This window comes from Agelaius tricolor, unplaced genomic scaffold, assembly GCF_023055355.1.
Source record: "Agelaius tricolor isolate 1412-34295 unplaced genomic scaffold, bAgeTri1.0.p SCAF_3, whole genome shotgun sequence".
NCBI lineage: Eukaryota > Metazoa > Chordata > Aves > Passeriformes > Icteridae > Agelaius > Agelaius tricolor.
The window spans coordinates 12,461,185-12,489,182 of NW_027269263.1; the positions used below are offsets into that span (position 1 = coordinate 12,461,185).

At 45.4% G+C, this 27,998-nt stretch overlaps 2 protein-coding genes across 2 annotated transcripts; one reads left to right on the forward strand and one right to left on the reverse strand.

The window, feature by feature from the left end:
* Positions 1–511: 511 nt before the first annotated feature.
* On the reverse strand, positions 512–5,787 carry RAB19 (RAB19, member RAS oncogene family). Its single transcript, XM_071422499.1, has 3 exons — positions 5,388–5,787; positions 4,347–4,530; positions 512–2,260 (listed from the first exon to the last, which is right to left on the reverse strand). Exons 1-3 carry the CDS (start codon positions 5,580–5,582, stop codon positions 1,995–1,997), a joined length of 645 nt encoding a protein of 214 aa, XP_071278600.1. The 5' UTR covers positions 5,583–5,787; the 3' UTR covers positions 512–1,994.
* Positions 5,788–5,984: 197 nt separating this feature from the next.
* SLC37A3 (solute carrier family 37 member 3) lies at positions 5,985–27,969 on the forward strand. The gene is made up of 15 exons (XM_071422497.1): positions 5,985–6,337; positions 9,170–9,349; positions 9,432–9,546; positions 11,580–11,672; positions 12,116–12,199; positions 13,369–13,514; positions 14,121–14,217; positions 15,260–15,344; positions 16,407–16,591; positions 18,998–19,139; positions 20,299–20,400; positions 21,901–21,948; positions 22,769–22,920; positions 24,616–24,681; positions 25,495–27,969. The coding sequence occupies exons 2-15, from the start codon at positions 9,249–9,251 to the stop codon at positions 25,585–25,587; spliced, it is 1,509 nt and encodes a 502-aa protein (XP_071278598.1). The 5' UTR covers positions 5,985–6,337; positions 9,170–9,248; the 3' UTR covers positions 25,588–27,969.
* The last annotated feature ends 29 nt before the right edge of the window (positions 27,970–27,998 follow it).

The following is a 27,998-nucleotide window of genomic DNA, read 5'->3' on the forward strand; positions in this document are numbered from 1 at the left end:
CTCGTACCATCCTTCCTCTAATTCTTGACCAGTGAAAGATTGTAACTGGAGATGAAAGCAATACTTTTTCTATTGCAGTCTTCTGGAAGATACAAAAAAAAAAAAAAAAAGGTAAAAATTATGGATTACAAACTACTACCAGGAATAGAAATATAGAAATATTAAGCTTACATTTGACTGCTTTTGTAGTGATAAGAGCTGTAGAAACTAGCTGTTTGGAAGCTGGCTCACCACTGTGAAAGGCTATGGGTATTTGCTTGAATGTGCAAACCAAAATGCAACTACTAGGCTAGTAAAAATGAAGAAGGAATAAAGATTTAAAAAGCAAACAGGAGAAGAGATGCCTGAAGATGAAGCTTTCTCCACAGCAGGCTATAGCAAGAGGGTAGCATGGAAGGCTCCTCCCTGAGCTTACATAGAGCTGCATTAACCCTTGCCCTTGGCATGGGATAGCAAAGAACCTGGCCAGAGGATGCATTAAGAACATTAGAAATATTTCCAAGACTATTACTTAATTATTCATTCTCCTTTATTTTTTTGTGCTTCTAAGACAAGATTTTCCAGCAATACTTGCTACATGTTTTTCCCTATTTTTCAAGGACTTAGGAAACAGGGGCAGCCAGCCATTGGGTAAGCTGGCAACACCCTTGCCTTCCCAAGGCTGCTTTGCATGGAACACAAACTGTGTTTTATCATTACAGAGTTGGAGTTGCAGTTCATAGCTTAAGAGTAACTAAGTGATACACTTTGGTACATGTGGACTGCAGTCAAAAAAAAATTACTTCCTCTAATATTTCTTTCCTCCTCCTCCTTCCCTGTTTCCATCTACTGGGAGAAAAACTGGCAAGCAACAGGAAAAAAAAAACAACTTCAAAACCTTCACCAAAAAAACCCCATCCCAAACCCTTCATTCAGTTCAGGTATACAGAAAAGTGTAGCAGAGCTTGTGACTGGGAGGAGCAATCCAAAACCTTCCATTGCTACCACCATGTTCAGTCTCCACAGCAGCAGCAGATATACTCACCTCTCTGGTGCACCCCACACCCTTGCCTTACCACTCTAACACAATGTAAATTTTTAACTTTTTACCTAATTTAAACCATCTCACCCCTTTTACAGAGCTTGCATCCATCCTTCACACTCCCTTCAACATCTACAGGGATACTCTCAAGCTGCTATTGGCCCATCACAAGCTACAGAAGGCTTTTAGTTAAAATCAGCACATCAAAAGCAAGATGAGGTTAGCAGGGAGGAATGAAAAAAAGGTCCTTTCACTGGAAGCTTTGCTGCTCCCAGCAAGTCCATGTAGCAGGATGGAGAACAGTACTGGAAACAATCCTGACTATTACAAAGCAAAGAAAGGCAACTTTTCTCACCCCAGGAAGAAGTGTATATCATATTCTGCCTGCTCTGCCATCCCTGAAATGTATCCAGGTTTGTCTGATGAGGAACTCAGGGCAGATGTGAAATCCTCTACTCTTTCACAAATGTTATTAAGCTCCTTGGCATGGGTGGCTACCTGCCTGACCTCAGGAGAGCTCCTAAATGAAAGTTTAGGCAGGAGTGGGTTAGTGCTGTCCAAGCATGCCTCAGACTTTTTACAGCTACTGGCAGAGAGGAAAGTGCTGAAAACCAGTAACACAGCTTAGAAGGGTCAGTGCAGAACTCTGGTGCAAATTTATCTTCTGACACAGCCAGAAAGACACGTAAGGAAATAATTAAAGGCAATAACTTTTATAGTTCTCTTTGGTTAGGGCAAGGCCTGGCAGCTTCCTGAGTTGTCTCATCTCAGAAGTTCACATTGCTGTGTTCAAAGCAACCTATGCTACCAACAACAACAGTGATCTCTGAAAATACTCACAAGCCAAACTGCAAGGCAGAAATATCAAGAGAGATGGCTTGAGGCCACATAAAACACTTTCATCAACTGAACAAAATTGAATCAAACAGCCTCAGAAGTATGGCAGTTTCCAAGTTCTCCCTGAAGCCTCTCTTCAGCAGGAGCACTGGGTCTTCTCCACACTTGGACTGGCAATCACTGGCCTGGAGTCAAGACTGAAGCTGTTTGGAGGGTTCTCCCCATGAAGCTGTAAGGTATTTCGGGCTATCAGCTCCTTAGCCATTAATGTGAACACCTCTTCTATGTTTTGAGCTTCTTTTGCTGATGTTTCCAGCACAGCTAAGAGCCCGTGCTTCTCTGCCAGGGTGCAGGCATCTTCAAAGAGCACTTGGCGCTTGTCCAGCGAATCCGATTTGTTCCCTTAAAAGAAGGCAAAGAGATACTTCAACCACTTAGTCTTTCAAAAATTTATTTTTAAATGGATGCAGGAATTGAGTTTTGTTAAACAATAGATTTATGTTGGCAGTAAGAGTTACTGCATAGAACAAGATGTGAGAACATCAGAGCCACAAATATAGACTGTGGTTTAAAACTGCAGCAAATCATATGATAGCAAAAGAGATGAAATCCAAGAAAAAACTAAAAACCTGTGTTCATCTGATTACTTAGTGTAAGTAAAAGATTATTAAGAAGCAACTGTTGTCCTGTTCCCTAGTGGTTTTAAATATTAAGTAGCCTTTAAGTTGAATATTTTTTTTGTTAAAAATCTTCCAGGGTGATGTAAAAAGAAAGACAAGAATTCAGATCAGCTACTTTAATGCCTAAAATATATACTTGTTTCTGCATGTATAGATTAAACTTTTACTTGCAGCACATTAGTCAAAATCTGTCATGAAACACCTCAGGTAAAATATCTTTGTATATTTAGGCAGTTGCAGCACATGTGGATTATTCAGTTATAGCAGCTGGCTGAAGTCTACATTTGTAGTTTAAAGACGACCCTTCACCAAACTAGTATCTTGAATATATATAAAGTAACTACCCTCTCATAAAGTCCCTTTAAGTATTTTAAAAGAAAAAAAAAAATCAAAACCAACCTACCCTACAAAAGAAAAAAACAAACAAACAAAAAAAACCCCAAACAAACAAAAAAAACAACAACACAAAAACCCCAAAACCAAAAACAAAACTAAAAAAACAAAACAAAACAAAAAAAAAACAACCCCAGGTTATTTGCCTTCTTAAGAGGAACCCACCCACCTTTTCCTCCTTCAGTTCCAGATATGAAAGTTAGGTTTCCTAACCTCAACTTCCTGCTAGAAAGGTGTGTAACATGACTAAGTGTAATTAAATGTACAATGATTTCTGCCAATGTAAGAAAAACAAACAGCACCAGCTTTGGAAGAAAGCACCAAGCTGGATCCTTAACAAAAGCTTCATTTTTTACTTATTTCAGAACTTCTCTCTCTAAAAAAGCCCCAACAACCACCACCATCCCCCACCACATACAGACAAGTCTCTTTCTTTAGATTCATGACAGAAGTTAGGAAAAACCAGCCAAAGTGCAGTGATTTACACCTCCCCAGTTCCAAGCACTGCATTAGAAGCAGGTCAGAATTTATCGTTTTCTTCTTCCAGAGGAAGGAGAGGAGAAATCTCCGCAGCACAAGCACGGAGGGTGCAGGGAGCAGAGGCAGCAGCTCAGGGGCCCTGCCTGGGGCTCAGCGCTGCCCCAGCCCCGGCTGCTGAGCTGCTCTCAGCACACTGCAACAGGCTCAGCCACGCCAATGGAAATAAGGGCAAGAAAGGCTCTGGCGTTTCACCACACCAGTGTTCTCGTTTGCAGCTTCTTCCCTGGGGGAAAGAAGAGCAATAATAACCACGAAACCCAAGGGACAGGAACCGCGGCTTCCTACCAGCTCCATTCCCGGCAATTCCCAGCCACTGCTTTCCTCCAAGAGGCAGTTTCCTGAGCGCCAGTGGAATGCAAGCAGGCTACTCCAGCTCTGCAAAAGCCATCTCCCCATCTATTGTCTTACCTGCTCGGAATCCCATTACAGAGCAATGCGCATGCATATCAAGAGAGCAGAGAGGAAAGATGAGAACCAGGAGTCTGTGCATCCCCCTTCACCTTGAATTATTGAGCTGCCTCATTCCCGTGCAGCAGGAGTACAGGGTCAGACTTGCTGCAGTTCTAACCTCAACAAGGTGGTCCCTGCCTCCAGCCTGGCAGCAAAGCTTGCTGTGTTATTCCAGCAGGAAAGGAATAACTGAAAAAGGGTTTTGCTGTCTGCAGTGGGTTTGGTACTGTCAGGACCAGGCTATAACTTTCCTCATTTTTTTAAGCTTAGGTTGAATTGACACACATGGTGCTCTCTTTTAATTAGAACTGAATTCTTCCTTAATGCATAGTCTATAGATGCTTCAAGTAGTGGTAGGAAATGAGGGAGATTTTATATCCATATTAAAAATCTACATAACACAATATTTAAAACTAAAATCCTACCAATTAACATCATGACCAAGTTTGCAGCACCATACTTTTCAATTTCATGAATCCAGTGAGGAATGGATTCAAATGTGGACCTCCTAGTAAGGTCATAGGCAAGGATGGCCCCATGGGCACTCCTGTAATAAGACTGGGTTATTGTCCGGAAGCGCTCTTGACCGGCTGTGTCCCACACTTGGATCTGTAAGAGAAAGGACAGAAGTTGTAAAGACCCCTGAGCACCACTTTCCTAGGTGCTTGCCCTCAGCATTTGAAGCCCCTTGTCCAGAAGGCAGCCAGACCTGTCCCATCTCACTCTACTACACCAGTGTGGCTGTGCCCTCCCTAGATCCAAAAAGCCATTTACAAACCTGTAGAGTCAATCTACACAGACCAAAGAGAAAGCTCCAAGGGTAAACCCAGCTTTGCAAAGAGGCCAAGAAACCCATTTTCAACAACTGTAGTAAAAGACACAGAACATTACAGCCTTTCAAGAAGAAAAGCAAAGAACCCTAACACAGGGCTGGGCAGAGCAAACCTGTATGTAAAAGCCAGATATCCTAACTTTCATCTGCACACAAAGGAAGTTCTAGCTGACAGTTTCTTCTGGTGTTTGTCTTGGAAGTCTTCTTCCCTCAAATTCAGCACACATCAAAGTGGAGCCTTTGCAAACTTTGGGGGTTTTCCCTCTTTGGGGGTTTTCCCTCTTTCCCTCCCCCCCAGCTCAAACCCCCACATCTCTGGAGGGAAGAGACATCTCCAAACTATAGCCTTCTTCCAAAGAACTCCCTGCAGGCAAAGCACAATGCCTCTCCTCAAGTAGATGCCGAGACGTCACGAGAACAAGTATGTACCCAAATTAGGGTGACTGCTTCCCCCAGGACATCTTTCACCACTGGGAAACACCCCTGGTTAGAGACAGCCAGCTTTTGCCAGCTGCCCTCGGCAGAGCCGAGCAGGAGGTGCCGTGCGTCCCGTGGCTTACAGGCACCGGCACGGAAGGGCGGCTCGGCCGAGGCGCTGCTCGCCAGGAGCCTCGGGCTCGCTCCCGCCACCGACCTTTACTTTCTTGCCGTCGATGTCCATGGAGCGCACGGTGAAGTCGACGCCGATGGTGTTCTGCTGCTTCTCGTTGAACTGCCCCGTCTTGAAGCGGTGCACCACACACGTCTTCCCCACGTTGGAGTCGCCGATCAGGATGATCTTGAAGAGGTAGTCGAAGGCATCGTCCGCGCCGGAGCTGGGGAACGGCATCGCGGCTGCCGGGCGGGCCTGCGGCCAGGCGGGGGAGGAGGAGGAGCCGCAGGCCCGAGGAAGGAGCTCGGTGCCAGGCGCTCACCTGCCGGCGCTGCCCTGCCGGGACAGGTAGCGCCGCCCTGCCGCGGGGCCGGCGGGAGCTGTAGTCCGCCCCCTCCCCTCCCTTCTCTTCTCTTTCCTTCCCTTCCCCGCCCCGCCCCGGGCTCGGCCGGGCCGCGCAGGGGCCGGGCAGGGGCCGGGCCGCTCGCTCCCGCTCCGCGCAGGGGGCAGGCAGGGCCCCGGCGGCGGCTGCGGCCGGACTACAGCTCCCGCCGCTCCGCGGGACCGCCCGGAAGGGCCGCCTCCTCCCGCCGACTTCCTCCGGCCGCGCTGGGCGCCGCGCACGGAACGCGGGGCTGGGCACAGAGCGCGGGGCCGGGCGGCTCCCCGGGGCGTGAGGCGGCGGCGGCGGCGGAGCGGGCCCTGCCCTGCCCTGCCCTGCGTTTCCTGCTCGGCTCCACTCCCCGCCCCGCCGAGGACGTGGCCACAGAGCCCGGAGGGAGCCGCGTCCTCCTCCTCGCCCCCTCCTCGGGCTGGGCTGGGCTGGGCTGGGCTGCCGTGCCCGGGGCGGGAGCGCGGCCCGGGCCTCCCCGGCAGCCCGGAGCGCTCTCGGAGCATTGGGGTGCTCGGGGCAGCCCCTTGTCCTTCCTCCCGGAGAGCACCCGGCCGGGCATCCGCGGTGACACACGGTCTGCTTGTGCCGAGGGCACTGGGTGGGTTTGCGGCTGTGCCGCTGTTCTTCTGTCTCTTTGGAAAAATGGCATAGGGGTGTGGGGGGTTGTTGGTTTGGGTTTTGATGGGGTTTTATTTGTTTTTTAAAATTATTATTATTTTGAAGAAAAGATCCTTTCGTTTGTTCTGCACTTTGGAATGTTAAGGCTGTGCTTTCCTGCCGGCTTTGGAGGGCAGTAGGGTAGTATTAAGGGTGTTTATTTTGAACTTAAGGTGTCTTATTTAGCCTTTAAGTGAAAGGATAAGGCAGAACACAGAGAAGAGCTTAACAAATAAGGATGGAAGCCTATCAAAAGCTTACTCAGAATACCTGCTGGCTGTAGGTAAATAGTGCTGAATAGTTATATGAGGCAGTCTAACACTCTAAAAGCACTCCTCTTCCTTTCTTAAAGGCATGTGCTTCACTGCCTTGAGTTCCATGGGTCATCCTGCTGCTGAGCTTTTGCTCTTCCTCCACCACAAAGTTACCGTGGTGTTCTCACAATAATTAGACTAACTTTAAAGAAAAAACTGGTTGCAGACTTTTCTAGCCTAGGAAGAATGCTAGTTTTGAATATAGAAAGGGCAGGATGAAAATAGAGGGAAAACAAAATCTTTCGTGGTTATCTCTATGCTGTGAAAGTGTCCTGTGCCAAAAAGCCTTCTAGAAGGAAGACCTGAGATTGGGGAGCTCTGAGGAACAGATTGTTTCGATAGCAAATGCTGTTTAAAAAAAATCAGGTGACTTTAAGGTCAAACCAGGTCTTAGCTTTAAAAGGACTCAGTATCTTGGACAAATAAGATCTACGTTTGCATGTGTTGACATGAAGCAAGTAGTAAATCTTGTGCTTTGGGCTGCAAACTGATTACCCAAGGAAGGAACTTTTCCCCACAGCATTGCACAACTGGCAGTGTTTTGCTTTCCTGGGGACAGCTCTGTTATCTGCCTGGTGGGAGGGGAGGGAGAGCCAAGGAACCTTTTGTGTTTGACCAGCAGACCGTGTGGCTCACGGGCCTGTAAGGATGGTGGAGCTGGGAAACTGGAGTGCCTTGGCTTCCCTTCTCAGCGCAGCTTGTGTGGGGACAGCCCTGGGCTGTAGGGCTGTAGGGTTACTGCTGCACTGTGGTGCTTGTGTGGGTGCTGAGTCTTCATTCACTGGTGCTGGGACCTCAAGTCAAGGGAGTATCAAGACTGCTTGCAAAGTTGCCTCTTCAGGGCTAGTCTGGCCTTCCCACAGCTCCAGTTGTAGGCACTTTTTTTTCCTCTGTGTGAACCCAAGCAGTCGAGACGGGAGGTGCTGTGTGCCAGCTGGAGCAGCAGCAGTGTGGCCCAAGAGCTCCTGGGCTGTGTGGAGACAGATGGTGCCAGGTCTTGTACAGACTCACTGCATTTGCCCTGGATATGAATGTGTGCAGGTGTGGTGTAGGATAAATGTGACTCTGGTGTCTCAAAGCTGTCGTAGCTGGGTCCCTGTTACTCAGAGGATCTCCGTGCCACACTCTGTTTTTGGAGGTCAGATGTGATGTCAGTTCCCACAGTGGTTCACATATCCAGCCGTAGCTGGATATTGCTGTTGGTCAGGCATGTGTCACCACTGGGAGAACAGGGAAGGGAGACTGCCTGCAGTGGAAGGCGTCTTGATGAAAGCTTTCAAAGGAGGAATAGAAAGTCTGTGTGAAATAAAGAGTTTTCAGACGCAGAAATTTGGATGAGAGACTGTCTGGGCAATGACTTCTACTTTCTCCAGGTGAGGTTATGAAGCTGAACTTGGAAAGACTTCTGTCAGATGTGCAAATAATTACAAACAGCACCTGTGGATACAAAAGGACTCAAAGGCATTATATTCTGTCTTGTTTCAGTGCTGATCCTCTGGGGGAACAGGGGTGGTGCTTCAGTTTACCTCTCCTCAGCATTCAGAATGTTTGTGGTGTTGGCATGTCTTCTGAAATGTGTGGAGAGAGATTCATCCTCTCACTGCCCAGTGGGGCTGTTTCCCAAAACCTGTTAGCAAACATCATCCCTTGGCCATGCCAGCACAGCTGGGGCATTGGGGAGTGGTGTGACATGGAGCAGCATGAGGAAACTGTGTGTTTGTGATGGCCTTCCCTCAGTACTGACAGTTCCTGGTTCTCTTGAGGTTGAGGCAGGTGTCACCCATGCCCTACACCCATGTCCTGTAGGGACAGGAAGGTGTGACTTGTCGTGTGCTGTACTGATGAGTTAGGGACTGCTAGAGCTGTAATGTCAGGCTTGAGAATAAACAGGAAAGGATTCCAGCTGTTGGATTTCAGCACTGTCCTCACAGCTCCTTCCCTTCTTCCATCTATGCAAGTCCTCTCTTGGGCATATTCCTTCAACAACATCTTAATGAGGCAGTCAGATCTCAAACCCTTCTTCAGCCATAGCCAAATGCTGCTCTTGTGGCTTCATCACCTGAGTGTGTCCAGCCAGGTAGCAGCAGAAAGCTCTTATTTATGGTCACTCTGCAGTGCACCGTGTGTGTAAATGGTGCACAATGGTCTGTAATGGGAGAATGCTGGAAATTGGTAGATCAGGGGAGTGTTCCTTTGGTCCTGGGCACTGAAGAGGCATCTGCTAGGAGAGAACCAAAAAAGAAGTGCCATGAGGGTACTGGGAGAATGGGAATGACAAGACACCTTAAGCCATAGAAGTTACTGAGGAATGTACAAGTGATGAATGGGTAGTGGTGTGAAACAACTTGGAAAGGCATGGCATGGAGTTGTTCCATCTGGATTTGAGCTGTACTTCATACACATGTTTTAATTCAAATTGGTTTTCTCTTCTCCTCCCTTCCCATCTTCTTCTGTTTAAGGGAGAAGAAGAATGACTTAATCACCATCCAGCCCTCGTGGCCAAGGCAGGAGCAGGGCTAGGGCTGCCAGGAACAGAGCATGGCTGTGCCTGGAGGCTTACGGAGGCAGCCTGCCAACAGAGGCCTCGTGTCCCACTGCACCCACCATCATATTGTTGTGTTCCTGCTGACCTTCTTCAGGTAGGCTGAGTGCTCAGAGATTTGTATTTCCACCCTTTCTCCAGAGGAGATTGGGCCAACCTGTGTCTGTGTTTCCTGGCAGTTATTCGCTGCTCCATGCCTCCAGAAAAACATTCAGTAATGTCAAAGTCAGCATTTCCAGCCAGTGGACTCCCTCCCCCCGAAACAGCACGGCCCCTGAGCTCCAGCCATATGAGGTAAGGACACCAGGGAGAGGGGAGTGCTAGGAAAGGTGGGCAGCTGCCAGTGGGCTGAGCTTGTGGGGCTGAAGAATTCCCTTTAGGTGTTCCTCACTTCTCAGAATGTGAGTGGAAGTTTCAGGTGTTGGCATTGTAGTTTTATGGATCACCAGGTGATGCTGAAAGCTTCCCTAGTGGAGCCCAGAGAGAAACTTCTCAAGAAGCTGCAGTGTTCCAGTGGAAAGGGGGCCCCAGAAGAGTCTGCAGTGGCATGGAGGAGGAGGAAGGGGGACTCTTCCTCTGAAGGGTTGGAGGCAATAAACCAAAGCAGTTAATGGGCATACAGAGAGTTCTGTGAAATCCTGGCTGTGCTTTCTCTGTGGCAGTGGTGCTGCTGCCACCCTCTTAAAAGGATAGCCAGACTAGGAGAGAAGAGAGCTGTCTGACAGTGCTAGCTGTTATCCTAAATTGATGACATTTTATCTTGCATCTGAAAGGCCTGGTTTCCATGCTGAACATCCAGTACCCCTTGTCTGTGAAATCCTGGTTTCAGTTAAAGCAGTGCTTGCTTGCAGGAAAGGAAGTTTTAAACTGGTTGGTTCTCACAAATGGGAAGGCAAGAACTACCTCCTGGTTCCTACCATGGAGTTTTTAGGGCTTTTTATATTTTTGTAATGCTTTGTCCTGATGCTTTTGAGAAATTGAAGAAATCTCACATCAAAATCTTGGTCACAGGCCATGAGATCTATTAGGGTTGGGAGTTCCAAGTCAGCTGCTGGAGCATTGCCTGCATTAGAAATCATTGGTTATTTGAATGTTTGACAGCAGGAATAGAAGGATGACAAATGCTGACTTCTTGTGATAAGTGAAAACAGTACATTTGGCTTGTAATGTGTTCAGGATTTTATAGTATGGCCAAAAGCAGTGAGCATCTCAGGGATGTTGAAACGAAATGCAAGGTGTTCGTATTGAGTTCCTTAACTAGCATTCAAACAACTAGTATATTTTGGAAGCTGTTTTGATTTTTTGTTTAATATATAGATGGTTTGGTGTTTAGATGGTTTTCTTGATCAGACACATGCATCTCTTACTGGATGTTGAGATGTATTTGTCTGATCAAGAAAAATGGTCAATCTGATCCTTTAGTTATCAATTTATGTTAAACTAAGTGGATGTGTGATTAGTGTTGTCTGTACAGGATGTTCTCCTGGAGAGGTAGAATCAAGCTGAAACTGTGATATTTGAGTTAAGCACATCTGTAGGTTGGGCTTGGGTTGGGTTTGTTTGTTTTCTAATGGAGGCGTGGTGGGAAGGGAAGAAAACTTTGTTCTGATTCACTTCATTAATTCTTCAAATTATCCTCAAAGCTTGCTATTTTTTTTTATCTGATGTCACTAATCTTTCTTTGGGGACAAGTGAAACTTTTTCCCTTTTTTTGATCATATTGAAACTAAAGTGAAACTCAGGGTAAGCACAAAACCCAACAACATTAGTGATGACTGGAGTTTGTTGTAAATAGTTTCCAACCAGTCTATTTCTTCCCCTTGTTGCTTTTGTATGCTTTCTTTTTTGTTTGTTTTCTGTCATTTCTTATTTTGGCTGCTGCCACAAATACTTTAAGGGAATTATTCATTTAGTGAAGACAGCAAGAGAAGTACAGAAGAGATGCTGCACGTAAAACAGAATATGCCTTTATTGTATTATTCATTAAAATGCTCATCAGTGTTTCAGAGTAAGAAGCTGTCTAACAGTTGCATGCTTGTTAGAAGTAGGGTTTGTTTTGCCACTCATTTGTCTTGATCCAGGTGAAAGGAGCATTTCTCACTTCTGGTTTACTAGCTTGCATTTTAGAAGTGAAGCAAAGTGTCAGTGGACATTTTCTGCCAGAAGATAATGCCAGAATTGTTCCTGATTTGATAACTAAAGTGTTGGAGAAATGGGAGCTTGCTTGGGCCAGATGCTGTTCTGCTTTGGAGCTGGGGTTTCCATTGAAAAAGAGTAGAATGAGCTATGCCTCTCCCCATTTACCTGTCCAAATTTTCCCTCTGTAGCTCTGGAACAGCAGCCATTTATTTCAAAATGCAGAAGAAGCAACTCTATTCCTGGGAACATTAGACACCATCTTTTTGTTTTCCTATGCTGTGGTGAGTAAAACTAACCCCAAACTGCTCAGCTTTGGTTGACTCTTGTTGGGAAGATCACACCCACAATAAAAAGCTTAGTTCAGAGGCAAAGCTCTTTCAGTTTCTGTTAGTTCTGCCCATGCCTGTCAGCCATGTGAAGATGCTTGTTAACAAACACAAGGGAAATACTATCTCTTCAGAATTTCTTACATCCTGTCACTGGGGAGGACTAGTTCTGTCTCTCCAAGAGTTCCCAGCTGAATTCTTTTAAACAAGAAATGTAATGAGCAGCCACAAGCAGGGAAGCAGGGTTTCTTTGGTGGCAGGAGAAGTGGTTAGAATCAAGCTGTATGTTGATGCAACAGCACTGTTTGGATTAGTATGGCCTTTCTATGTGGTTTTAATTCTTACAGCTGTAAGGTGCAGATCCTCTGGCTTTATTTAATGCTGTGGTTTGTTCTCAGGGTCTCTTTGTCAGCGGCATAGTTGGGGACCGCCTGAATTTACGCTGGGTTTTGTCTTTTGGCATGTGCTCCTCTGCTCTGGTGGTAAGTTGGAACATAGTAGTGGGATTTAAAAATCTGCCTCAGGGTTTCTGGGTAGGGTTTTGCTGTAGGGGAGAAGAGGCTGTGTTTCTGTGTGAATCTGCTCATGAGCTGTAGCTGTACCTCAGTGGTCTCAAAGCCTGCAGCTCTAACTTCGTGCTGGATGCATGAACTGCACGGTCTAAAGCGTGGGGCATAGATGACTCTCCCCTTCCTGCAATGTCTAGCTCTGGACACTGTGTCAGAAGGAAATTCCTGAGTTTGAGACGCTGTCTAGAGACTTAAAGAACAGCTTTTGTTCAAGATTAGTGTATTTGGGCTTTTGGGGACTGTTTTGTAGTATAACTTCATCTCTTAGACCATGTATGTTGTTATCGAGGCTTTTGCTTCCAAACACAATCTTAGCTCTGTTCTTTAAAGGACATCCTAACAATACCAGGCAGTCATTTATTTATTTTATAAAATTGCCAGGAAAGTATGTGTCAAAAAAAAAGTCTGCTTAAAATAAAAGGTGCTTTGTGTTCAATTTCAAGCCACTTCAGATAAGTGTAAATCAGATTTATCTCGTGGTTTTCTGGTTATTAAAGCAGTGGTAAAATGTGTGGAGTGTTTGTTTTACCAGTGGCTACAAACTCCACTGTGGCCTGTTGGGCTCTGCAGACACATGACTGAAGTGTGCATCAAGCACCCTGTGCGACAATGTGTGTTTATTTTGGGTTAGAGCACTTGGTAATTTGAGAGCTGGCTGTAGTATTTGTGTTAAATTTGGTGAAGATACATGACCCGTGAGTGCTCTGTGTTTGCAGAGAGCCTCGGGGATTAGCATGTCAGTACAAGAGCAGATCAAGAGACTACTGTATTTTTAGTGTTGGCATTGAAACTATTTGTGTCTTCCTTCTATTCTCCTGTTATAACTGTGCTGTTTGGGGAGGCAAAAGTCTTTTGGAGAGGAAGTGCCATGACAGCACGTTTGTCTGGAGTCAGAGCTGTGCTGGCTCAGCAGAGGGTGCTGTGAGCCCTGTGCTGTGTCTCAAATTACACCAGCCTGGCCTCTGCCCTGGCCCCTGCACAGCTCCCTGAAAGCTTGTTCCTTTTTTTAGGACCCCACTCCTGCTCCTCTTTCAGCAGTAGCCTCAGGGTGTCTTCTCTGTTTCCCCCCTGCTCTCCTCTAGGTGTTCTCATTTGGCACACTCACAGAATGGTTGCATTTCTACAACAAGTGGTTCTACTGCTGTCTCTGGGTTGTGAATGGCTTGCTGCAGTCCACTGGCTGGCCCTGTGTGGTTGCTGTCATGGGAAATTGGTTTGGAAAAGCTGGGTAAGTTGAGTTTTCTTCAGTGACTCACTTATCTGACATGCTGAGTAACAGATTGAGCTGAAATGCTCCAACCAGAAAGGCCAACTGTTAGATCATAATTAAAATTAGGTAGGATGAAATATGCCTTACTTGTTACATTCTCTTTCACTTTTTTGTGGAGCCACAGAACAGCCTGGTGTGAACACAGCTGTGTGTTAAAAGCATAGGTTCAAAATTCAAAAATCCCATAGTGCAGAGTGACTGAACTTTAATTTTCCTACCACTGAAAAACCTGTTTCTATCTGCTTAAAGAGGCTAATGACAACTGAGTCATGCTAGGCTCTACTCTCACTGTGGGGTATTGCAGATGAGCTCTAGTCATAGTTTGTAACCTTGTTTCCAGCTCACTCTCCTTTAACACAGATGTTTCAGGGTTTCTGGCTTATCTATTTGGCACCTCCAAGCTGTTATGTGTTTTAAGTGAACTTTGAGCTCCTTTGAAGTGCAAGGGAAAATGGTGTAACTTTATTCAGAAGTTAAAGTTCACTTGAATGTTTTGGTTTTGTCTTGTTCTTAATGTCATCTGTCCTTGCATTGTCTGCTTCAAATCTTCTTTCCCTTCTGCAGGAGAGGTTTTGTCTTTGGACTCTGGAGTGCCTGTGCATCTGTGGGAAATATCCTTGGAGCATTCCTTGCCTCCTGTGTTCTCAAGTATGGCTATGAGGTAGGTATTGCTGCCTGGCTTCTAGCTACACCTGCATGTCTGAATGGGGCAGGGCACTGTTTTTTTATCCTGTCTTTGAGAGGTAACAGCCTCATGTATCCAACTTCATCTTCCTGCATTCTGGAAGATGAGGCAGAATAGAAAGGCTTTTCCTTTCCTGACTCTTCCAAGCTGGGAGAAATGAGCCCAAGACTCCTCTGTAAAAGGGACTGATGTTATTAAGGAACTCTAGTGTCACATTCTACCTTCTTCTGATTTGGGTGGCTTCAAGTGCTCTTCAGAGTCGCCCATCACAGGTTCTGAGTTGACTGGAGTCCCTGGAGCTGGAAGGGCATGGAGGCATAGCTGCTGGGACTGGGAAGAGGCCAGGCTGTTGTGTGGCAGTGGACAGCTGAGCATAGGGAATGGGAGTGACCCAGCACATCTCATAGCATGGGGCCTCTGAAGAGGCTGGCAGAGCTGAGCTGGTCACTCTGGACATGAGAAGGCTTAGAGCACCAAGAGCAGCCTTTCAAAGCCTGGGAGAAGTTTGCTGAGAAATCAGAGCCAGACTCTTTCCAGGACTGCACTTTGAGAGAGCAAAAAAACAGTGGGTGTAAAGTGAAGCAGGGATGGTTCCATTTGGATGTTTGGAAAACCATTTTCCTATGATGTATGTTGGGCACTGGAACAATAGGACAGACCCTGGAGGATCTGCCTTTGGAGGATTTCAAGAATCTGATTGATCAAGGCTCTGAGCAACCTTGTCTGAATTTGGTGCTTGACTCTTCTTTGAGCAGTCCCTTCCAATAGAGCTGGATCTCTGGTTGTGTTGGCTCAGCTCCTTCCTCACTGCTGTCAGTACAGATAAGCCTAGATGGGACCCAGTCTGTTCAGGGGATGCAGAGATCACTTGTTTCCAGGGGTCATGGATGCAATCTGGCTTGTTGTAGCTGTGTTTGCTCTCTCATGAGGTTGGAATGTGAAGAAACCCTCATTAGAGAGTGAGGTGTTTGTGACTGAAAGTGCTTTAAAAAAGAATGTTTTATTTATTTCTGCTCAGTATGCTTTCCTGGTGACGGCCTCTGTGCAGTTTGCTGGAGGAGTCATTGTGTTCTTCGGGCTCCTGACGTCGCCGAAGGAAGTGGGTGAGTGGAAGAGCTGTGCTATTTCAGTCCCTTCAGGAGAGCAGATCTGCAGCTTCCCATGGAGTACTGCTCATTCTGACAGCATTTATCCTCAGGGCTCTTAGCAAATGGTGCTGCACCTTAGTGCATTCAATGGAGCAAATGCTTTACTTGCCAAGATCACACTAAATGTTGCCATGTGTCACATGAATAGGGTCTGGATGTTTTTTAAAGCAAAGTAAAACAGCCTGGCTCTAACATCTCCACTAGCAGATGCCTAATTATCCTAATTATCAGTTTTTCTTCACCTGAAACATCAGTGTTTGTTAAAGAAACAGCAGGCAAACTGATAACTGGCTATTGTAGGAGAAAACTATGGCAAGCCTTAAGTGTGCAATAGGAAGGGAAAGTAACTTTGGTCTGCAGGTCTCCCACAGCCAGATAAATAACTTTTGGGTTGGATGTGTTTCTTCTCTGAGGAGGTGGTAGGCAAGTCAGAGTGCAACAGGGAAACAAAAGAACTTTGGGGCTTTGACAGGGCTGTGGAGGAGGTTTCCCAGGTACCTGCAAAGGCTGTAAAGTTGGGAGCTCTAAAGCTGCCATAAAGTGTGCTCGTAAGAGTGCTCTGCATCCCAGGAAGCACAATGCAGTTCCCAGGCCTTCCGTTCCAGCAGAGGCATTAACAGCAGCAGGTGTCTGAGGCCCTGCTGCTGCTCTCAGCCTCCACGCTCGAGGGAGGTGGCACCCAGGGCCAGGCTGAGGATCCCAAGCCCTCAATAAGGGGGGGAAGTGCACTAATTTGTTGTGTCTTCCAACTAATGGCCAGACACTCAGAGCAGACAAAGCGACGCCAGGATCACACAGTACTTTCAAGAGCCCTAGAAGACAAAGGGTAGAAACTGGCGGCACTGCAGAACACCATCTAGAAGAGTTTCTAAGCCAAAGGAGGATGGAGGTATGGGAGAGCAAGGGAACTGCTGGAAGCTAGAATTGCTTAAAAGAAGTGAGCATAGCTTTAGAATGGGGAGAGGGTGAACAGGCTGTGGTCTGTTTTTCCTGTCACTTATTCCTTGTAAAACTTAGGCCTCCCTGAGCTTGGAGCAGATGAAGATGAAGCCAGTGTGGAAGAAGATGCCAACAGACCCCTAATGGGCAATGATGATGTAGATGATGATGACCAGAATTACTCCATTCAAGCAACTGACAATGACAACCAGCCCAAGGCCATTGGCTTCTTCCAGGCTTGTTGCCTTCCTGGTGTAGTACTGGTGAGGATGCAGATTCTTAAGTAAGAGCTGACTTAACTGTTGAACAAAAAGCTGTCTTTTTGTGTTGTCAGAATTTGTGCACATCATTGTTAATATGCTGACCATACGTTGTAGTAGTTGGCATCTGATGTCTCATGCTGTTAAAATGTTGGGGTTGGGCCTGCTATCCTTGTGTACATGGATGATGCTGTCTGGACGTGTGCTGTGTGTTGCTCTTCCCATCCTGCTTCATGGAGTGCATGTAATGGGCCAGTGAAGTGCAGCAGAGATCCTGCCCTTCCTGCTGTGAATTTGCAAGGGAGGCCATGGCCAAAGGTGGCTATAGGATGCTTCCTTGGTGAGTCTACCCTGAGGAGTGGGATTCTCACTCCTAACTGAGCATCATGCAGAGCTCTGTGGCACTGATTCTGAGATTTGGAGTTTTTCAGTTATCTTAAAGTAGAAAGCTGGCCTGAAAAGCCTGAATCAGCATGATGTAACATCTGGCAAAGTGTGCAGGGTGTTTTATGAGCAACAGGAAACAAGGCCTGATGATGCAGTTTCCACATATCCTTGTCCTGTCCCTTGAAAACTTGTGCTTCTGTATCAGCAGTGTTGCCCAATTCATGTTCAGCTGAAAAGTTAACATTTAAAAACAGGGTTAACCTTCTGCAGCAGGACATACATTCTGTGTGCCCCCTGAATACTAGAACCAGTACAAGAAAGGGGGCACAGTGGCTGCTCAGCAGAGCAGTGGGAACTGCCTGGATTTGCCATGGAGCAGAACTACTGAATGGGCAGTGTTGTCAGGTACCCTTATTGAGCAAAGCAGTTGGCTGCTGTGATTAAGGCAACAGAAAATCTGGAAGGGATGGGGGCATTGTCAGTGTGCTGAGTGCAGGACAACCACAGTCCTGTTGTTAAGGCTGCAGTTGAGGGATGGCAAAAGAAAGCAAACCCATCTTGAGTTCTTTCCTACTCTGGATAAATGCCTCACACAAAATGTTAGTGATGGTGTCTGCCTCAGTTGATCTGTGACTTTTTTCACTGGCCTGAACAAAAGGAGATGGCAGCAGCTGAGGTTGCTTGCCTTGAACTTTAGGTTTTGGGGACACATTCCAGGCTCTAATCCAGCAACCTGAGCACCTCTGAGTTGGAGTTTATCTGATGTCAACTGAGTGCCCATCCAAACAGGGGTACCATGTCAGATTGGTGAGAGACCAAATACTGAGAGAGTCTCCAAAGCCTTGTCAAGATTCTACAAAGAATTCATTTGACATATTTTTTCTGTAGCTCCTCTCATCTCCTGCTGAGTGATACAGTGGAAGAGTTTTAGTACAGACAGCTTTCCCCTGAGCCTCTAGGAATTCAATGTTTAATCACTCAGACAATCTGGTAGACAGTTTCTTAGTGAGTTGTAATAAATATCACTTTGTACAGTGTACTTTTCACACCCAGAAGCAGGAGAACCCTACCAAACATCCCCATGTCTTCCATGTATGGTGGAAATTAGTTTGTGTCCTGTAAGAGTGAAAAAGCATTAATAATACAGCTTAGAAGTCTGTATCTATTAAAATAATATAAATTCAGAAGAGATGATTTTGTGGAATTTAATATATATAAAAGATCTGCTTTTTGAAATTCAGAGTCAAGTGTCCATATGCACAGAGCCTCAAAGGCTGTGCTTTAACATCTTCATCCTTGTTTGCCTTTTCCAATGAATTCCTTGAACTGCTGTCTTTACTGAAGTAGGGTGACCTGTCCCTCTGCATGCTGGGCCAGCAGCCCCTGAGAACTAATCTTTGCCACACACATGAAGGCTCTGTAGGTGGGGATCTGCTAGCTAAGGACAAACTGAGCCCAGCAACCAAAAGAAAGTTGTCTCAGCTGTTGGGTGTGGAGGCCTGTGCTCAGCTTTGGCCAAACCTTTCATCCCATGTCCTGGAATACCTGCCTGGGGATTATGAGTGAAGCTTTCTCTTCTGGTGCTGTAAGCAGATGAGCCTTCTGAGCAGCACGAGCTAGCACAGAGGAACCACTTCACATAACTTTTCTCAGCATGATGAACAGATGACTAAATCTCAAGCTTGTTTTGTGTCACATGGCTGGCTCCCTTCTCTTCAGAAAGTGAATTAGATTTTCTTCATTTTTTTGAAGCCTAGTGTCATTTCCTCTCAAGATTACACTGAAAGTGCATTAACCCATTGCATTCAGTGATAAAAAAATAACCTTTTTGACAATGATTTTTGTATTCCTGGGTTCCCTTTGATGTTCAGCATTAAACTTTCATGATGCTGCCTTCTGACATGAAATTCAGAAGTGCTTTCCTCTGAAAGCTTTAGCTGGATCCAGAGCTTTATGGAAATAAGCAGAAATGCTGCTTGCATTTCTCAAGTGCTAACTGCTTGCTGGCCCTCTTTGTTCCAGTACTCCTTGGCCTATGCCTGCTTGAAGCTGGTGAATTACTCATTCTTCTTCTGGCTGCCCTTCTACCTCAGCAGCAACTTTGGATGGAAAGAAGCAGAAGCTGACCAGCTCTCAATCTGGTATGATGTGGGAGGAATCATAGGTGAGTGAGCAGGGGAGTGACACCTTCTTGCAGCTGCCTCCCCAGTGTCTGAGAATGAGAGACAGTGAATGCAGCCAGAGCAGTTGTGTTCAGTGGGATCTAGCTGGTCACTTAATGTGGGAAAAGTGTAAGTTTGTTTGTGGCTGCTTGGCTTATGTTTTTTTCCTTAAACACAAAGTATATGACCCCCTCAAGAGTTAACATATTAGAGTTAACATATAAGAAAAGTTCTATGTACCAAATGGGGCCCCTGCTTGCTACTTCCTTTCTGACAGGTACCCTTGGGGACAATTTAGATCTTGACTTGGTGGGTTCTGTACTGTCCTGTCTGTCCTGTGTTTCTAAGGACAGACTCATTGCAGATCTCAGGAGAGCAGGCACCAGCTGTGTTACATTCAGAAATTAAACCTAATTGCTTTTATTTCTGCTGGCTGCAAAACCTGACCTGGTTCCTCCAGAATGAAGAGTACGTTCTGTATATGTGTTTAGACTTCCACTCTCCTGTCCTCCGGTTCTAGTTTTATTCCCTTGTCCAGTTAGCTTTACTAGACATCTTGTTTGGGTCCATTCAGGGTCTGGTTTTGCCTCTGTGGCATTTTCTGCACTAGGCTTTCTCAGCATTCTGACTTTTACCAGCAGAGCAATTCCTGCAGAGGTACCAATGGTACATAAAGTGATTTTTATTGGCCTTTGGCATTTGTTGCATTCAGTTGCACCTGCCCTAAGTGGTGAGACAGCAGAGAATGTGAGGCCCCTGTGTGATAATGTTTTCCCTGTGAGAAAGAGCTGCCTTTTCTTGCACTTTCAGATAAAGGAGCCAGCCACAGCATTCAGCTTGCTTAATCCAGGGTCGTGGTGGTCCTAGAGCTGTGGTGATTCTGTAGGGGAAGAGGAAGGAAAGTAGGAGCATTGGCTAGTGGCATGCCAGAAAATAAAAGAAGCAATAAACTCCCAGTAAATCAGTATGAGTAGTTTTCTCTGCTTTATCTGAGACTTAAATTTACTGTTGTCTCTGTGTCCAGGGCAGTAAGGGCAGGAGGCTTAGCTCAGGATTTTAGAGGGAATGTGTATTGATGAGGAGGCCACTGCACTCAGTGAAACGAGCTTTGTTCAAGGTGTCAGCATCCTGAGCCTGACAGTGAAACTTCTTTTTTACCAGGTGGGACCATCCAGGGCTTGATTTCGGATGTGCTGCAGAAGAGAGCCCCCGTGCTGGCAGTGAGCCTGCTCTTTGCTGTGGGCTCTCTCTTTGGATACAGCCGTGAGTACTCGTGTGCTGCACAGGGATGAGAGGCTCCTTCAGTACCTCCCGGAGAGAACCAGAGCACAGCCTGTTCTCATTAGGTTTTCTGGTCTTCAGACTGCTTCTGGACCAGAATGGGGCCTTTTGGTCTATTTTGCTCAAGTGTGGCACTGCACAGAAAGAAATCTGTTCTCTGGTTAATTGGGTGGAAATGAATTCTCTGAGTGGCTGGATTTCCCTGTAGTGGTGAGTTATGGTACTGATCCTTCTGGTAATGATCCTTTTCCAGTGTCAATGAGATTTTTGGCATTGTCATTGTGTCAACACCATAGATGGCAGAGCAAAAAGTCTCAGGTGCATCCCTATACTATGAGGAAAGAGAATGTGTGGACAGATGTGTGGTGCAGTATATATTCACTACTCAGAGACTGGAGAAGCTCTTAGACTTCACTACTTCTGAAAGTGGTGAAATTGGAGAGTTTCTGCCTCTTTTATGATAGATATAGTTTTTGGTGTCCAGTTTTTGAAAGGAATCTTGGGAAAACAGTGTAAGGAGATGGGAATATGTAATTTCTGTGGAACATCTATGAAGCACTTCTAGGGGTGACAGGTTTGTGTTTTCAGACAATGTCCTGTGGTACAGAGTCATTTAACTCACTGGAATGTCATTTCACTTCTCTGTGTGTTCCTCCAAAATGGGATGGTGGTCCAGACAGACTTTTATAGAGCACTTTGAGATCTGTGGGCAGAAATTTCTGCCAGATCTGGAAATGAACGGTGGCTTTTGGAATTATGCAAGCTTACTCAGATGGTCTTGAAGTAAGGTCAATAAGTTATTATCATTGAATAGCAAGGATTGGGTTTGGTGGAGTTTTTGTAGGCTCTTGTGTTAACTCATTGCTTTAAAAAGTGAATTGGAAATAAACATGAAATTATTGCTGATGAAGTTTGAAGTTTGTGACTAGGTAGCAGAACAGCCAGAGCCCCAGATGTCTTGTATTTAGCTGAAAATGTGCTGCTGTCTGGGCAGATACAGAAGCCTCAGGTGATCCAAGGTTCCTGCAGTGTGATAATTCAGCTTCCATCAGCCAAGCCAGGAAATCTTATTGTGCCCATAAGAGGGATAATGGCCTGAGAATATATGAAGAGGGTGCACCTTGCCTGGTGCAGTAACTCACCATGTGTGGGCCCTGAGGGGAAGGGAGTGAGGAATTCAGGTGATGCCTGGAGGTGAGATACCAGGGAAAACTGTCTGAAAGCACTGAGGGGCTGTAGTGGAAAACTAGCAGCATGTGCACATGCTGCTGGAAAGGCAAGGGGAAGCTGTAGGTGTTCAGACATGGCTTTGTAAGGAGGAATTTGTGTTTTGGAAAATGTAGGAAGAATGAAAGAGCTGATTCAAGTGCTGAATACTTTGTGATGAGAGTTTGAGCTGAGTCTGACTTCTCCAGAGAGATAAATGAAGGATTCTCTTACTATTCAAGTTTTATTTACACTCACCTGGTCTTTCTCTTGCAGGTTCCCCAAACAGCAAACCCATCAATGCTGTGATCATGGCAATTACAGGTAACTCCTCAAAATCCACTGTTATGCTGGTAGAAATGTAAATTCATTGCAGAACAATCAGTAACACCAGCCAGGTGGTGGTAAGATGTTTGTGTGTGCTGCCATCTCTGCTGGTTTTGCAGAAAGAGTGAAAATTGGGCCCCAGTTTCTGTTACTTTTGGAAAACAGCTGTAGGAAAACTGCCTTACAGAGGGAGGTATAGAATATAGACTGTGTAGAATTATGGCCTGGAACTGAGGGGATCTGTCTTGGCTCAATGTGATGGAGGTGGATTTATGCCAAAATACCTAGCAATGATCTGGTATCTGAGGAAGTGGGGATATGGCAGAGTCATGAGCTGCAGCTCAAACTTGAGGGTGTTTGTCAGAATCCAAAATACCCTGTGTGCTGGGAGAGGTCACAAGCTTTTTGTGCTGCCACACATACTGTGCTGTGTTATGGAATTAGGCCTGCATGAATAGAGCCTTTCTTTCCAAACACTCTTATTTCAGAACTCTCTGTCCTGTTGTTGTGGGTATTTTTTTTTTGCCTTCCATCTCTTCCATGAACCCCTGGAGACTGAGGCTGTAGCATGGGTGTCCATGCTAATTAATTAAATGTTCTTCTTAGCTATTTCTGTGTGACTACTCCAGATATTCAGGGTGTTCCATGACTGTGTGTTTCAGGTACCCCTTTACCTGCAGTTTGTCTCTGAGCACTGTCCCTGGACTTAATTCTTGTCCTGAGCTTTCATGGTAGAAAATCTGTGTTTTGAAGATGTTTTGTTGAGAATCTTTGTGAGTATTGTTTTGCACCAAGGCTGTTTTCTTGTCACTTTCAGGATTTTTCATCGGAGGCCCTTCTAACATGATCAGTTCTGCAATTTCTGCTGACCTGGGGCGTCAGGATCTGGTGAAAGGCAGCAGCGAGGCTCTGGCAACAGTCACAGGAATTGTGGATGGAACAGGCAGTATTGGTGCTGCCGTGGGCCAGGTGAGGCTGCCAAGGAAAAGAGAGGTCTGGGGAAGGAGGAAAAGTATCTGTTGTGGTTATAGATGTTAGTGCATTCCTCAATCTGAATTTGTGTTGGGGGAGAAAGAGAGGGTTGGGGTTTTTTAAAAATAATTACTTTAGAATCAAACAAGGGAACATGTCTGTTTTAACAAAGTTTCCAGTGGAAACAATGTAATTAAGAACTAAACTAAGTATTCACATTGCTAATATTAAGGCACTTTGGTAATTCAAGAGAATTTTACAGACTTTCATATCCTGAACTTCAAAAAGCTTTGCAAAGTGTGAAAAAAAGTATTTTGAAGTTTGGGGGTTTTTTTTGTTTTGAAGTGATAGGCAAACCTTCTCTTACAGAAAAGTGTATCTCTGTAACTGAGTAAAATTGGAATACATATTATGAATGTTACAGTGTATATGAAGTGATTTAAAATTTGCTCTTATTTGTGCTTTCTCTTTTTATCTGTGGATGTCTTTTACACCTCGTTAACCCAGCTCCACTTGCTCCAGTAGTCCTTACAGTCTGAGAAGTGGAGTGTTGCAGAGGAGGAAGTGACAGTGTGCCCACTGGGGATGTTTTCTTCTCAAATACAAGTGTTAGCTACGTGAAAGAACACAGTGATGCTTTGGGGAGGATTTAGTAGAGAGATTGGAGCCAGTGTTTCTCCAGGCATCCTCCAGTGGTGGTAAAATACCAAGGATGCAGACGAGGCTTGTGAGTTTCTTTTCTAGAAAGAGCTTTGGGTTTGTGCTTGCCATTGACTGCCTGATAAATACATTCAGTCACTGTTTTGTAGAATAGATGCTGCTTATCTCTGAACATGGAAAATTACAAGTGCTTTGAGGACAAATATCAGTACACTGTTACACTCAGTGACCTTCTGGCATCATCTCAGTGTTTTTGTCTTCCCACACACATACCATCCAAACTCACATCATCATAAAAAATGGGTCTTTGCTTCTGAGAGATTCCACCTGCCTCCCCTTCCAACACTGCATTTATTCCAGCAGAGACAAGCACGACGTCATTCCGGGGGTGTGTGAGTGACAGTAAATGCACAATGAGCATGTTGGAAATTCACATCCTGTTCTGATATACCCAGTGGTGAAGAAGGAGGCCCCTGTGCAATATCTGAGTATAAATCTGCTAATAAGAGATACATTTTCTTGTCTGGCCCGGGCTGCCCAGTTGAGCCAGGATGCAACTCAGAACAGAGTGTAGTCTCAAGTGTCTTGGCTAGATGAAGGGTTAAGCAGTTACTGGTGGCACAGCTCTTGAAAATGTCCTGTGTAATTTATAACCCATTCTAGAGCTTTTAGTTCTTCTGAGAGTACTTAGATCCACTTATGTCCCAGTGTTCCGTGCAAAAACCTCGTATTCAGCAGAGTCAATTTGTCACCCTTTGAAACTGTAGTTCAGTTCTGTCTTTGTGCTGTTCTGAGTTACTGTAAAGCTTCGGGGTGGTGTCTCTGCTTTGCTGAAACTGTGGGTTTTGTACAGAAAAAGGCTGCTGTCCTGAGTCATCCCTTCTGACAGGAAAAGATCAGTTGGAAGATTTTGTGATCAGCTCTGTGTGGAGTGCCAACAGCCCACAAAGTCTAGAAAATGAAAGTATGATGCCTGAAAGTCATGTTTATCTTCCCAGTTTGAATAATATTTTTTTTTTCCTTTCTGTTTAGTATCTAGTGTCTTTGATCCAGGAGAACCTGGGATGGATGTGGGTTTTCTATTTCTTCATTCTAATGGTAAGAAATCACCTTTTTAGAAAATTCTTTGTCAAAGCTCAATTTGCCATAGGATGTTTTTGTGGGAACATGAGAACTGTGACTTCTGATACTGTTCTCAAAGTGGCCAGTGGTGTGGCTTTGCCTCAGGTTGTCTAAGTCAAATGAATTCATTTTGCATCTTTTAAAGTCATGTTACCCAACAGGAACTGAGATTCTAGCAGAGACACAAAAGTACTTGCCCAAAAATACCTGTATGCATTTCCTAAATGAAATACCACCTGACTTCCAAGGCGGGATTTCTCCCTCCTGCATCTCCATGGTACATAGTTCCTAATATTTTCAGAGAGCTGAAGTTAAGCTGCTTGTTTGTTAGGTTTTGAAGATTAGTGGAAAGAGTGGTGAGGGTATTGAAACAAAACTGAAAATGCCTTGGCCCTGTTTTGCTGCTGGGACAGAGAGCTGTTGAGGCCCTGATGTCCTCAGCATCACCACAGTGGTGAACACTGCACAATTTACTTGGTCTTCTCTGCTGGAAGTGCCAGGAGATGTCTCTGCCTCTGTGCTGGCAAAGGAGAAGGCCACTTTGGTAACCAGCAGAGGTGGTGAGGAGCAAGGTCCCTGAGAAGCTGGAGAGCTCATCCTTATGAAAAGGTGATCATGCCAGCTGAAATTGTATGAGCTTTCCTGCAAGCTCAGCCCTTCCTCTGCTGTGCCACTCTGTCACTGCTTCTCTAAGCCTGTGTCTTCCTGGGATGGCCTTGGATGCACATTGAGCAAGGGGGACTGCAGCTCTGGTTGCCCTAATTGTCCTGGATTTGCTTCTTTCCACAGACGAGTTCCACAATCCTGTTCATTTCACCCCTGATAGTGAGGGAGATCAGGCTGCTGCTGCATGAGCAGCGCCTGCGAACGCTGGCAGAGTGACTTCTGCTCCCTCTGCCTGGACTGCTGTGTGCAACTGACAGCTGGGACACTCAGCAGAACTCTGGGAGACTTGTTTGTTACATCCTCCAGGTTTGGACTGATTCAAAACGACTCCACAAGACTTGATTGACTTGCCTGTGGTGAGCTCAGTCATGAAGCACCAAATACCTGAGACCACCTGTGTCACGGAGCTGCTGACCTAAGCCAGACAATCCAAGGGACTGATGGATTGTCCCAGCCTCCCAGACCCTTCCAGCAGTCACACCAGGGTCTTCTGTTGGGTGTCTCATTCCTATACCTTTTCTTATTTATTTCTGGATTGCTGACCAAAGTCAGCTCTTTCAAACTGACAGTTTTTGGGAGGCTGTCTTGCAATGAATCTTGATGCTCTTTTGTGCTGGTGAAATCATACAGTGCAGTTCATGGATAGTCCTAAATTTCAGATCACCTTAGCTTTTAGAAAGGGCAAAAACAATTATTTGGGATTTATGCTGTCCAGTTGTTTAAAAACTGCTGTTGCTAAATCTCTGCACAGATGGACCTCTGTTATCCCCCATCTATTAACTGTTACATGTTCCAGTAGAGTCACATGAAGAAGTTACCTCTGTATTTGTTTTTAACATTTTTAATAATGTTACTAATCTCTGAGAAATGAGATTTCATTTTTTTAAACTGTTGAAGCAAACAAATAGTGTGCAATACTTTATGTAATCTCTGAAATAAGCCTTAATAGGTCCTTTGTGTCTAAAGGATCCTTGAATGGCTTCAGGGATCAGTAATGGGACACAAACACTTTCACTACTTTGTTTATTGAACCTGACCAATACTGACCAAAATGGGTGTGAGGTGACCTTCTGAAGGAAACTGGTGTCACTGACTTCATACTCCTTGGGCAATTGCCTATCTCTAGCAAAGCAGGATCAGAATGGAATTAAAGGAATTTAAGGGACCTGGCAGCTCTCAGAGAGGGGCTGAAGTGTACTCATGGAGTAGCATTAATGAGCAATTCATTAATGCTACTCCATTAGCATTAATGCTGCTGTTTCCCCTCATGCTCCTGTGGCTATGGCTGCATAGGGGACCTCAAGCTCCAGGCTTTGGAAGCTTAAGTTGTACCTTGAAGGGAAAGATAGATGCAAGTCTGCCTGCAAGCACTAAAAACAAGTGGCTGTGCTTGCTGTGGTGGTGTTTGAGTGCTTTGCAGTACTCTGGTAAGTGGGGTGACCAACTGACAGCTCTAACATTTATTGCTGATCTTAATGGGATCACTGAGTAACTTCTCAAAAAAATGCTTTCTGGTTATGCTTTGAGATGTTTCATTGTAATTGGTCTGTGTTAACCTGCAGAACTTGTGAGCAACACTCTGTCTAACTAGTCAGTGCCTGGATGGAGGTGGGGAGCAGCAAAAGTTGGAGCTGAGAATTTGAAACTTTTTTAATGGGAACAGTTGCCTTTTCAAAATGCGCATTGATGTTATTTTTTATTTTTTAATTGATGAATGTCAATTTTTAGTCATGTGTTGATGAACATCATTAGTGCCTTACTGTTTTACAGTTTTGAACGGTTGCTTGGTGGTTGCTGCTTCTGTAGTTATGTCTCCATGCACAGCTTTGCTTAATGTGGAACTCAGTTGCCCCATTTTTTTTTTTTTTTGAGTCTTTTTCTCTGGGTGGAGGTGATTGTTGCGTTTTTTTGTTGACCCTCAAAGTATTTCAGTGCTTGGGAAAATGATGCCATTAAGCTGATACGGGGCCTGAGTCCTGTTCTTGACTCTTCTCATTCCCATTCCAACTTTTGCCTGTATAATTAGAGCAGGAGACTGAGAATCTATCATCCTGTTCTGAGAATTATGCCCTGGGGTTAGTGTTCACATCCCAAGCTACTCATTAGTCCCTGTACAAATAGAATGAAAACTCCCTGAAATTTAGTTCTAAAATGGATTGTGGCACCGTTGCCTGAGCCACAACATCTGAGAATCTCTGGTTTCAAATTCCAACCTGGATGAACTTTTTGGCTGCCTCTCTGGGCAGCAGATAAGCTTCTGATGAAAGGTGGGGTGGGAAAGGGACGTTGCTGGGGTCGAGGGGGAGGAGAAGGCCGGCCCCTGTAACAAATGGCTTCCTGTAAACAGCTCTGTCCCCTCTTGAGAAGTGTCAGCAGTGATGGAGCGCCAAGCCCAGGCCTCCCAGCCGCTGCATCCGAGCACGTGGTGCTTTGGGACCACCCCCAGTGAGCGAGGTGTGCCCAGGGCCTGGGGATTGCTGCTGTGCTTGTCCTGGGTTTGCAGTTCTGTGTGTTTCTCCAGGGTGCTCTGAGGGAGAAAGGTTTTCGATCTGGTCATGGCTGAACTGACCTCACATAAATAAACATTCTTTGACTTGATCTGGGCTTGTTCTTCCGTGTGCTTTATT